Consider the following 13635-nt stretch of genomic DNA (forward strand, 5'->3'; position numbering starts at 1 on the left):
TAAAATTTTTTATGGGTTTCTTAAAGTATTTTTTTGTGACCCCCCCCACAAAAAAAATACTGGATACAGCCCTGAATACCGATTATATCCAATCGCTATAATGCAATATAACTTTTAAGTTTCAAGGTGAAAATATCGAAAAAAGCGAAAAAAGAGATCAGCATTTAAAAAAAAGGTACACACAACATGTATAAGAATAACCTTGAATTGGATATCCTGCCTACAACAAAAATAAACTGATTCAGATTAATTTTTAATGGGAAATTGAAAACAAAAATCGAAAACGTAAAACGGAAAGAATTACGCATAATAGTACAAATTCGTCTTTTTCTTTGCTTGAACCTCAACAATTGCATCCATGAAATCTTCATGATTAACCGTTGTAGCTTCTCTTCGAAGAGCAATCATACCCTAAAAGGAAGAGAATCTGCAATTGAACGGAATAAAATACGTAGTAGCTTCTCTTCGAAGCGCAATCAAACCCTATAAGGAAGAGAATCTATAAGGAAAAGAATCTGCAATTGAACGGAATAAAAATACGATGTAGCTTCTCTTCGAAACGTAATCATACCCTATAAGGAAGAGAATCTGCAATTGAACGGAATAAAAATACGTAGTAACTTCTCTTCGAAACGTAATCAAACCCAATAAGGAAGAGAATCTGCAATTGAACGGAATAAAAGTACGTAGTAGTTTCTCTTCGAAACGTAATCATACCCTATAAGAAAGAGAAGCTACAATTGAACGGAATAAAAATACGTAGTAGCTTCTCTTCGAAACGTAATCAAACCCTATAAGGAAGAGAATCTGCAATTGAACGGAATAAAAATGCGTAGTAGCTTCTCTTCGAAGAGCAATCAAACCCTAAAAGGAAGAGAATCTGCAATTGAACGGAATAAAAATACGTAGTAGCTTCTCTTCGAAACGTAATCATACCCTAAAAGGAAGAGAATCTGCAATTGAACGGAACAAAAATACGTAGTAGCTTCTCTTCGAAACGTAATCATACCCTATAAGGAAGAGAATCTGCAATTGAACGGAATAAAAATACGCAGTAGCTTCTCTTCGAAACGTAATCAAACCCTATAAGGAAGAGAATCTGCAATTGAACGGAACAAAAATACGTAGTAGCTTCTCTTCGAAACGTAATCATGCCCTATAAGGAAGAGAATCTGCAATTGAACGGAATAAAAATACGCAGTAACTTCTCTTCGAAACGTAATCATACCCTATAAGGAAGAGAATCTGCAATTGAACGGAATAAAAATACGTAGTAGCTTCTCTTCGAAACGTAATCAAACCCTATAAGGAAGAGAATCTGCAATTGAACGGAACAAAAATACGTAGTAGGTTCTCTTCGAAACGTAATCAAACCCTATAAGGAAGAGAATCTGCAATTGAACGGAACAAAAATACGTAGTAGCTTCTCTTCGAAACGTAATCATGCCCTATAAGGAAGAGAATCTGCAATTGAACGGAATAAAAACACGCAGTAACTTCTCTTCGAAACGCAATCATACCCTAAAAGGAAGAGAATCTGCAATTGAACGGAATAAATATACGCAGTAGGTTCTCTTCGAAACGTAATCATACCCTATAAGGAAGAGAATCTGCAATTGAACGGAATAAAAAGACGTAGTAGCTTCTCTTCGAAACGTAATCATAACCTATAAGGAAGAGATACTGCAATTGAACGGAAAAAAATACGTAGTAGCTTTCTCTTCGAAACGTAATCAAACCCTATAAGGAAGAGAATCTGCAATTGAACGGAATAAAAATACGTAGTAGCTTCTCTTCGAAACGTAATCAAACCCTATAAGGAAGAGAATCTGCAATTGAACGGAATAAAAATACGTAGTAGATTCTCTTCGAAACGTAATCAAACCCTATAAGGAAGAGAATCTGCAAGTGAACGGAATAAACATACGTAGTAGATTCTCTTCGAAACGTAATCATACACTATAAGGAAGAGAATCTGCAATTGAACTGAATAAAAACGCGTAGTAGCTTCTCTTCGAAGCGCAATCATACCCTATAAGGAAGAGAATCTGCAATTGAACGGAATAAAAATACGTAGTAGCTTCTCTTCGAAGCGTAATCAAACCCTATAAGGAAGAGAATCTGCAATTGAACGGAATAAAAACACGTACTAGCTTCTCTTCGAAACGTAATCAAACCCTATAAGGAAGAGAATCTGCAATTGAACAGAATAAAAATACGTAGTAGCTTCTCTTCGAAACGTAATCCACCCCTATAAGGAAGAGAATCTGCAATTGAACGGAATAAAAATACGTAGTAGCTTCTCTCAAACCCTAAAAGGAAGAGAATCTGCAATTGAACGGAATAAAAATACGTAGTAGCTTCTCTTCGAAACGTAATCAAACCCTATAAGGAAGAGAATCTGCAATTGAACGGACTAAAAATACTGAGTAGCTTCTCTTCGAAACGTAATCAAACCCTATAAGGAAGAGAATCTGCAATTGAACGGAATAAAAATGCGTAGTAGCTTCTCTTCGAAGCGCAATCAAACCCTATAAGGAAGAGAATCTGCAATTGAACGGAATAAAAATACGATGTAGCTTCTCCTCGAAACGTAATCAAACCCTAAAAGGAAGAGAATCTGCAATTGAAGTGAATAAAAATACGATATGGGATAAAACTTTTAATTAATGCAGTTTTTTTGTATGACACTCTTAAAGACAAAAACCGCTACTTAAAGTTAAAAGATGCTTTTAGGTACTGGTAACTAGTACATAACCTTATTCCTTTAACGTTTTAAGTTGGAGTAATTGCCGTCTGAACTCACACTATAGAGCTTTAAAAGTATCTTTTTATGCCGAAACCAACATTTAAGGACTGAATCGAAGTTGGCCTAAAGTTGGCCGAAGTTGGCCTACACTTACAGTATGCGGACTGCCCCCTCCCGCTAATTGATGCCACTAGACACATTTTTATAGATTCTTTAAAACCCTATATATCAGGATATAGCAAAGGTATGAAGCTCATATGCTTTATCTAGGCCTTATTTGCGCTGTCGATTAATACTTATTGGTCATCTTCCCAGCTTTAAGAGACCAAAATTCCTTTTCTCAGGCTTCTTAAAATGTCCCAAAAAAGACGTTTTCTAAAAGCAACACAGATAATGTTAATGGTTTTAGAAAATTGAGTAATATGAGTGATTCAACGTCGTATTAGTGTCAATTTTAAAATTCGAAGGCTTTGAATAACATGAATAATCACAGACTAGCACTGACATCTATTCCCATCTTACACCATTTATTATCAACAACATTGGTTTATGTCCGCAAATTGGCGAATGTCGCCATTCACCAGTGAATATCCGAAATATCTGTTTTCTCCTTGGATTTAGTCAACATTGCCGGTTAACCTTTTCAGTCAAATGCAAGGTTTGATGATGACAGATCAGGTCAGAATAGATTAGGTTTCATTAGGGGAGGTTAGGCTGGGTTAGCTTAGGTTAGGTTTTTACCTCATTTCTGATATTCAGAACCACATTTAACCTAACCTAAACTAACATAATCTAACCTAACTCTTACCATCATAGCTTGCATAAGACAAAAAGCTGACTCGCAAAGCTAACTGAATCCAAGCAGAGAAAAATCAATTTCGAACATTCACCGGTGAATGTTTACATTGACCAGATTTCGGACATTCACGGTAACATATATATGTAAAAGTGGGATACTTATACATACAAAGAGTACGGTTAAGTTCACCTGATGAAACATAAACAAAGTTAATAAGAATTTAAATGTATTAGTCATTTACAAAAAAAAAACGAACTAATAACCAAGGAGATTTTTTCTTTTTGACATAAATACCAACACAGAAAATCCTTCAGCCATATCGTGACGTTCCTAAATAGTTCATCAGCAAATTTGTGACATGAGTCGTGGCATAATATATATTTTTTAATTTTTACGCTTAGAATATGCACATTATTTTTATTCACACATAAAGGGTTCTGTACAAGTGTTAGCATAAATCTGAAACACAAATTGTCGAACATCGAAAGGATATATCGAATATCGAATCAAAACGAAAGGGCGTATTTCATACTTCTTTAGAAATAAGTTAGAAAGCGTTAAATATTTGAGTATTTTTCCACTAATAATGTTTAATCACTACACATGAGATCACTTCACATAGGGTAATCATTTCACAAGAGATTGAGGGATTGACAATGCCAATTTAAAGTGGATCTAGTCAACATCGTATATTAAAATTTAGCAATCATTAGCACCGCATATTAAAATGTTAGTTGCTTTTTCTAGAAAAGCCTGATTATTTGAATCTCATTACTCAGCTTCAGACTTATTTTCACAGCGTCTTGACAGTCAAACCCTCGAACCGAAACGGACTGAAAAAAAAAACCAACAAAATAACAAAAACTATAAAATTCGAATAACTTTATTTCTGCATTTTTCTTTTTTTCCATTTATGCGAATTTGAATTTGAGGGAAAGCCTTGAACAGAAGAAATAGATTCGAAAAACCCCCCATGAAAAGTTAAAAACCGTAGTTTGGTTTCCCCAAGAAATTCTGCAACGTGAGATAGTGCCGTTTGAGGTAATGTCTTATTATAAGAGTCTGATTCTGAAAACCCAATTCGACGAGTTTTATAAATAGGGCTGAGGAATTTTTGCAAAAGAACTTTCATTCTGGATCTAGGTTTATTTTTCAGTCCATTTCGGGATAGTTCGGTAACATATACTTTCATTTCGGACATGTATGACCAAGCCGCATCAAAGATTTTGTTCGGGGGGGGGAGGGATTTACAAAAAGGAAAAATCTTTACAAAACGCATCAAGAATTAACTTATATGCATTTTGTTACCTTTTTCAGAGTCGGAAAAAACTTTAAGGGTTGGTTCAAACCCGGAAGCCCCCCCCCCTGAATAGGCCTTGAATATAATTCTAAAGTCGAACCTCAAGGTTTAAATGTAAAAAACCATGGTTTTTGACATTCCGTCACATAATCACTAGAGAAAGCTCAGCTCAAACTGAACATCGATCTGGTCAAAAACTAAGAGATGCCAAAAAGGAATCAATGAATCCCATATGGCATTTTCGAAAATCCCATTTTCGAAAAAGAAGTTGTTAACTTATTCAGATACTCGTTTCTCCTTAAGAAGATGCTTAAATCAAAATTTCCAAAGTCGTATAAACGCGATATGGGGTTAACTCAAGCAAGTATTTCTCAGCTTATGGGACCGGAACCTTCAGAGAGGTGGCAATATCAATGACTATGGGGCAAGTGCTGGTCAGAACTTATTTACAGAAAAAATTTAATTTATTCATTAACAGATTTCATGTAAATATAAGTCCAGATAACTTATAAAAATGAATTAGCATGTAATAGCTAACAAGATAATTGGGCTTTAATGTCAAAGCAGACAATTAGGCTAAAATTATATATTTATAATAATAGATTGTAAGCTGACTTACTTTACTATTAACCAGGATTGGGGGGAGGGGGGGGGGTGACACTAATAGGTTGGAAACATGTGTATTATTTTTATTTTTAGCAATATTTTTACCGTCAAAATTTAAGAGGTGGCGGTAGCTTAAAGAATTGCCATATCTCATCCATTCTAAAGTTGATTTGTTCATGTGGCCATACTACTTAGGACTGACTGGGCAGTCTTGCCATAGCTTTTACAGCTTGAGCAAGAGATTCAAATAACCGACAGAAAGCTATAAGCTGACAGCTACTCTGCTGGAAATCCTAGAAAAACCATTTAGCTTCTCCCGTTTTGGGCCGGAGATATTCAGATTTAAAGAAACTTTCATTATTAGAAAGCGTAAAGTTTGTTTTTCTGATTAGATAGAGCAGAATTTTCTTTTTAAAGTTCATGAAAGGGCAGTCCCTAAAAATATTCTAGCGCACCTTCTTTGAAAACGTTAACAATAGCTCAAAGGAACTATCATTTGAGTGATTTGACAACTTCGGGAGTTCCCTGTTGTGCTTAATATATTGACTAAAAAGCTTATCGACACAGGATGCATGTTATTCATGATGTATGTATATTGAATAGACATCGCTTTGCTTAACATTTAGTACGAGATTGAACGTTTTCTTCATTTTAAACTAGCATCTCGTTAGCTTTTCCGACTGATAACAGATTTAAGATCCCTGTAAATTTTTACCAGAATGGCTTTGGGAGTTCCTTATGGTGCTGGGAAATTTCAACCGACGCTGGCGCTCGTAAAATAATTTTCAAGGTATCTAATGGCTTTACCATATAACGGATTGACTTTCCTGTAGAAAAAAAACGACATATTTTTACTTTAATACTAAGTATTCCAGTTCCTATTCATTACTAATTCGCTTTTATTAATTTAAAATGAATAAAAGAAACTTACAGCTTCAACGCATACAGCTTTACACTGCGCTCCATTGAAATCGTCAGTGGCTCTGGATAGCTCTTCATAGTTGACGTCGGGACTAACATGCATTCTTCTTGAATGAATTTGCATAATTCGGGCTCTCGCCTCTTCGTTTGGATGTGGAAATTCAATCTTTCTGTCTAAACGCCCAGATCTACAAATGGTATGATTCATACCATTAAAATTTCGATAACTTAAAAATTGTATCTACTAATTTAAATTATTCAAAAATAATAACAAAAAAAAGCAATTACTATTCGAATAGTTAAAGATACTCAACAAAGATTTGCAGGAAACGAAGATAGACGTGCGTTGAGGAAACCTTATGGAGCTGAAGGCAGAGCTAAGGAGAAGAACTTGTAGGGCGGAAACCCCCACATAGAAGCCTTATATAAATCAAGCTTATATTGGATATGATAAAAGAAAATAACACTAGAAACCTGTTTTCGAAAAGGCTATTTCTTAATTTGACCAAAAACTTATTTACTCTTTAGAACAGTACATTTGGTCCAATACACCCATCATCATCTATGTATTTGTTAACAAAAATCCCGTATTGTAAAGACAAGATTATCCTCCAAGACAAGGGGACATAGGGACGAGTCCCAAAGAGCATTAAAAGGATAAAGATACTCCAGCGCCATTGCTGGCGCATAGGGCGTCGACTCCACGTTCAGTTGTTGGGTCTTTTTTACAGGGACAAGTAGCAAGCATGTCGCCCAACCTTGGTGCGGCGGGGATCAAACCCTGGACCCCGGATTGCCAAGCAGAGCATCAAACCACTGTGCTTCAACAGGTTAAGACCATTCATGCTTCCCCCAAAATAAGACCTTATTTAAAAAGATTTGTACCAACAATTAGTAAAGCGCTTTCACTATCAAATAATAAATATTTTTTTTCTAATCAAGTTTGACTAAGTGCATAGTAAAATGTTCTAATGTACATACGTACTCAAGCCAACACAGCTACAAACGTTTTTTTTTCAAAACCAATCTATTTAGGGCCTGTATATTTACACCCTCCCAAGGAGTTCCAATTTCCTTTAAATCCCTCCTTACAACCTCCTCATCATACCATCGTGTATCATATCATATCAAATACATCATATTATACTAAAGAAAGCTCATTAAATCATACTCAAGCACATCAACAAAACCAATAGCCTGGATTAGAAGAAAAAGTGGAATATCAACTTTTCTTTGCTTTTGGTGACCTCTTGGATATCAGTAAATTTATCTGATATAATGTCAAATAAATTATTAGAGAAAGCAGCCTTTACGCATGAACCTGTTTTAAAAAGAAATTGGAACCACCGTTCCCAAACAATATTTTTTTTTTAGCAACAGGACTCTCACGCCAAAAGGTCACTTGTGACATCTCCACACTTCTGAGATAATTGCAAAAGCCGTTAGCTTAGCTGTTTTCAAATGGAGTATCAAAAAAGGAATACAGATCAGGAGGATTGGAATGGGCTTAAAAATACCTTGCCCTGCTCATCCTCCCTTTGAGCACATCTTAGCAAGGTTACAGTAGCACCAATGAGGGTGGGGGGGGCATTTGCCCTCTTCAAGGTTTTTGCACCTCTAGATTTGAAAAAAATACGTTTTTCCTCTTTTTACAACATTTCCAGGAATTGGCGCCACTGGTTAGTTTATGTGTTAATATAGTTAATTAGTATAACAAATTTAACTATGTAAATAAGTTTCGAACCTATATAATATACCTAGTTCATTCAAAGAGCCCAATGATTCATATTTAACTTGTAGCACTGATTGACTATCAACAAACTATTAAATGACGTTGAAACAATGCAAAATAGGTAAAAAATTATCCACCAAACCATTTGTATTTGACCATCCCCTGGCAACTGCGATTTAAGCTAATGACCAACATTGACTTGCACAGCTCTCCAAAATAGCTGTTAATACATTATTAATATCATAAAATAATTTATAAGAAGTTTATTTCCTAATAGTTTATAAAAGAGAGGGAAAAAATAAAAAGTACCAAAACGGTAACAAGAAAATGAAAACCTTGGACGCAAAAAATGTTACATATATGATATCGATTGGTTAGAAGTAAAAAAATTCAACAACAGGAAAGAAACATAGAAACATTCAAACATTCAAAAATGTTACATTTATGAAATCGATAAAAAATAAGAGCCCATAAATTCCTAGTGCCTCTTTTTGACATAAAATACCCAGAAGGAGAAACTAAGTTCTAAACTTTTGTTATACGATTTTAATCGTCCTGGTTATTTTTTCTTCTTTTAATTAGCTATGTTGAAAATATGTATTTTAAATGCTACTTTCAAAATTAAAAATTAATAAGCATAGCATACTGATGTTTAAGCTCTCCTAAGTGAGCTTCACCTTAGGTTTGAGCTAAACAAAACTGAGCTTCATCTAAGCTCACTTTGGTGTCTTTGATATTTTAAGCTCATCTTAGCTACGGAAATTCAAACTGCACAATGTGAATTACAAGCAATGATTTTCAAATCCGACAAGCCTGAGGATGACAAGCAGAGCCTTTCAAGGGGGGAGTGGGGTACCCCACCCCCCTGCCACGGTCAGGAGCCGAGGCTGGGGAGGGGGTCGCAGCTGGGAAGGGGGTTACTTCAAATCTACTTTTTTGCTCATATTTGAGACGGGAAGGAGGGACTGTAATTAATTTTGCCCCTTGGACCACCAACCCTAGGAAGGGCTCTGATGACGGGGCACATATTCCGTCGAAATTATCGCTTGCAATTCACATCGTATAGTTTGAATTTTCGTAGCTGAGGCGAGCTTTAAATACCAAGGACATCAAAATAAAAGTTTTTGGTCCCCTGATGATTTTTTAAGATTTGTCCTTTCCTAATTTAAAAATTATAAAGCTTTTCGGGCGGTCCCACATTTTCGCCAGTGTTGCCACACTGAAACGAGAAAATAACCAAACTAATTCGATAAATTTGATACATTTTTTTGTAAAAATTCAAATGTAATATATTTGTTCCCAAAGACAGCTACACCTTCAAAGGAAAGCTGCACTTTCTTAAGCAGTTTAGTGTCACATGATCTGAGCTTATTTTTTCAGATTTTTCGCCTATATTGCTATTTTTCAATTTGACAAAAAGTGAAAATTTGGCAAAGTTTTTGGCCAATGAAAAAAACTGAATAACTGCCTTTCTCAATGAAGATTGTCGTCGTAAGAGCTCATTCGACTGAAAATGAAATGGCTAGTGCCCTTTTTAATAGTCGAAAGTAATCGGAGGGCAACTAACCCCTCCTCCCACTCCCACCATTTCCCCAAACACATCCAATCTGAATTTTGACATAGCCATTTTGTTCAGCGTAATTAAAAGGTCCTTTTATAATGGAAAACGCTTCTGATTTTTTTTCTTCTGTAAGATACATATAGTTACGTGATGTTCCAATGACATTAAAACAATCAGATGTAATTTTACTTTCTTTAAACGCTATTGACTAATCAGGTTGACCTTCGCAGTATTTAATTTAGGAGCATCTTTTGAATTTAGACAGCCATATGTACCAGACATAGAATATCTATCTCCAGTCTTATTAATTTATTTTTTACATTTCCGACTAGTTTTTGCATCCATTTCGACATTGTACTTCTTTGTTTTATTTTCAATTTTTTTTTTTTTTTTAATTAGCACAAACGACACAACATAAATACCTTAGCAATGCAGGATCAAGAATATCAACGCGATTAGTGGCTGCAATAACTTTTATGTCAGAGGTTGAGCTGAAACCATCTAGCTGATTGAGTAGTTCTAACATGGTTCTCTGGACTTCCCTGTCACCAGCCTTCTCAGAATCAAAGCGCTTAGTTCCTTAGATGAAAAAAAAAATTAACATCATGAAAACAGTGATTAAAATCAGACATGGAGTGTTCAGCATTAGCCGGCCCTAAGTATAGAAAAAGATAACTTTACGAATGCAGGTTCCTGCTGTTAAATGCCAGAAGGTCATTTGAAATGACACAAGGCCTGCTGTTAAATAACACAGTAGAAAAAGTTTTTGCTGATACTTGCATCGTAACTGTGAACAGTTGCTCTGAGTGAAATAGGAACGCTCCTATCTAAATCACTAAAATTAGTTGGATTCATAAAAATGAAATATAATATATATATATATATATATATATATATATATATATATATATATATATATATATATATATATATATATATATATATATATATATATATATATATATATATATATATATATATTATCGTAGAATCAGACAGTGTTCAGCATTAACCTGACCCAAGTCCAAAAAAAGATAAATTTTCTCATGTATCTCTTGTTAAATGACTTAAATAAATGAACTTACTTTCCATCATGACTTTATGGGACCAGCAGCAATTATAAGAACAAGTTACAATATGTATGTGCAACTTTCTCATAAAAGCAGAGAAAATAAAATGGATTTAGCTTGCTAATACCCTGAAGAAAATAGTATATTTTCATACAACACACACAAATTGTGTGTGTTGTATGTACATTTCTAAATTTTATGTTGTATAAAACACACAAATTGTGTTTTGTGAACTAAAAACAATGAGTTTCAGTTACAGACCTTAACTTTACCTTAAGATTTTTCTTTACCTTAAAGACGACAAAAATAGGTTTAATTCCCATGAAAAACAAACTTTATATAGTAATTTTTAACCCTAAAATAACACCTTGACCATACAACCCTAAAAACTTGACGTTTATGAAGATTATGAAGGAGTGCCCCCTCGCCTCCTCAATTGGTGCCAATGGGGACAGGTCGGAGGAAAGGAGATATCCTGCATAGGTACCAGGATTAAGAGCCCAAGAAAAGACTAAGGAACTAGGAAACTTATAGTTACAATAATCATCAGATTATATCAAACCAACATATAGCCTTATCTTAGTACCCTATTTAAGGCCAAAAAGGGATTACATTGCCAATAAGCTCTTCCCCTTCAAATACTCCTTTTTCTATTGACACAGTTGTAACCCCCCTGGGATCGGTCAAAACTTATAGATAGCCATTTGACTCAGAATAATCAAACGGTCTAAAAAATATGTCAGAAAGAAGAAGCGGGTGCCCCTTCTGCGACCTTTGCGCAAGTCCTCAGATCTACTTTAATTTTATGAGACTAATACTTTGGTCAAAGGTATATAAGTAGCCAAATTTCAGATGCGTGCTGTGAATTCGAGCCTCACCTTGCTTTATCATTCATATTAATTTCCCGGATTCACTTAAAAATCGTTAGGGAGGTAGCTACAACCAATGATATCTTGCCCAAAGACTTTAAGACAGTTGTTCTCTGCAGTCGAAGCGCGATCAGAATTCAAATTTTCATAGTTAAGGGTTCAGGTAAATGAGAGCTTTTTGGAATAAGCAAAAATTGACAAGCACTTTCATCTTAGAACGGAAGAGCTTAGGCAAACTACTTTTGCTTAACCCCAAAAAACATAAAGAATAACCCCGCAAAACACAAATTCAAAATTGTTGAAAATTATGCGCCATTAGAAGAACAACGACCTGAACAGTCGAATCTCAACGAGACAGAATTCCAGGACAATCAATATCGAATTTAATGTCAACACACAAAATCCAACTGCAAAATTTTTGTCCAACAATCTGTACCATCTAACGCGACAAGACCAATCCGTGTATATCGTTACCCCAAAGTGGCGTGAACTCAGATTCTTCCTAGTCACTTAGAGTCTCCTATCCACTGTACTGTGGTAACAAATAATGCAACATTGAACATGTGATTAATACGGAGCGACAGAGAAATTGGAGAAGAACCGAAATCTGTAATTCCTTTTTCAGCAGCTAATCTTTGTTATTTCCTCAATTTCAGTGTAGCTTATGCAGAGTTAAATTTTTTTTAAATCGAATCATTGCAAAGTTTTCAACACAGGCACACATTCCAAAGCCCCACATTTGAAGCAAAGAAGAAAAAATAAATAAAAGAAAAATAAAATCAAATCAAATAGGCGAGAAAAATGAGGGTAGTGTCATCCGGTGGAAAAACTGGTTGGCACTACCCTCGCTTTTCTCACCTATTTGATTTTATTTTTCATTCATTATTTTTCTTCTTCTTTGCTTCATACGTAACCCTAAAAACTCCATATACTCTTTACCGGAAAAAAAATCGATAACAACATCGCTCTTTCATCACAACAAAATTTTTCAGAAAACACTGAGCATCATTTTTAAGTTCATCTGGGTATCATAATTTAGGAGACGACAAAACAAGCTCAATCTACTTTGATTTTCTTAACATTTCATTTAATTATAGTACTTAACTTGAGTTTCATAAAGAGCAGAGGAGTGAGGTTCACCCCTCCCCCCCCCACAGATTCAATTCTGATAAGTTACAACAAATAACGAAGTCAAAACAATGAATCAAAATAACAGACGAATGTCTGTTATCTATTAAACAAAAGTTAAACGTGGAATTGTCTAGTTTAAGCATTTAATTTAAAAAACTTTTTCCACAAAATAAGTTTTTCAAAGAAAAGTAAAGAACTCCATTAAACAAAAACGAGCAAAAATAAAATCAAATAATTTTCCAAGCGTGAAATTACTACAAATCAGCATCGATAAATAAATGAAACCCAAAACGAACAGAAATTACAATAATTAACCGAGTCAAACTCAAAACGAGCAGAAATTAACATAAGTTGGGCGCAAAACCCCTATGCCTTCCCAAGGCCAAAACAAAATTTGCACTTTAGTGAAAAAATATAAGTTCGTTTTATATTGACATAGTCTTTTCAGGGAAAAAGAAAATAATACTTTAAATCTTTTTGTTTTTTAAGACTTTATAGTTTGGCCTGCTATTTGTATGCTGGAGAAAATTTTCAGCAATTGTTAACAGCATACACCCTTTTAAAAATCTGGACACAAATAGTACAGTTTAATTTAGTTTCATACCTCCTCTAGTTGACCTGAAATGGAAAACTTGATACCATTCGCAAAAAAATCTGTTTACTTTCTTTGATAGCTTGGATACACTTACGCTATTTTGATTTGGTTAAATTTTAAGAGCAGACAATGGGAGGGTTGGCGTGGGAAGGTGGGAGGGGGATTAGTTGCCCTCAAATCACTTTAGACTATTAAAAAGGGCATCAGCCCTTTTCTATTTTCAATCGAATGAGCCCTTTTCGAAGTTCCCACGACAACTCCTTCGATACGAAGTCCCCTGGTCTAAACAACAACAAAAAATG

General features: G+C 34.9%; 1 protein-coding gene across 1 annotated transcript in view; it reads right to left on the minus strand.

The window, feature by feature from the left end:
* Nucleotides 1-240: 240 nt before the first annotated feature.
* LOC148948901 (26S proteasome regulatory subunit 6A-B) overlaps nucleotides 241-13635 on the minus strand; it is a 36940-nt gene continuing 23545 nt past the window's right edge. The window contains exons 6-8 of the mRNA XM_089094814.1: nucleotides 10091-10247; nucleotides 6386-6563; nucleotides 241-411 (exon numbers count right to left, since the gene is read on the minus strand). Coding sequence (XP_088950940.1) covers nucleotides 301-411; nucleotides 6386-6563; nucleotides 10091-10247 — 446 coding nt within the window. The 3' untranslated portion in view covers nucleotides 241-300. The remainder of the gene's footprint in view (nucleotides 412-6385; nucleotides 6564-10090; nucleotides 10248-13635) is intronic.

The sequence above is a fragment of the Artemia sp. Qi Xiang Cuo genome, chromosome 9, assembly GCF_049724085.1.
Source record: "Artemia sp. Qi Xiang Cuo chromosome 9, ASM4972408v1, whole genome shotgun sequence".
Taxonomy (NCBI): domain Eukaryota; kingdom Metazoa; phylum Arthropoda; class Branchiopoda; order Anostraca; family Artemiidae; genus Artemia; species Artemia sp. Qi Xiang Cuo.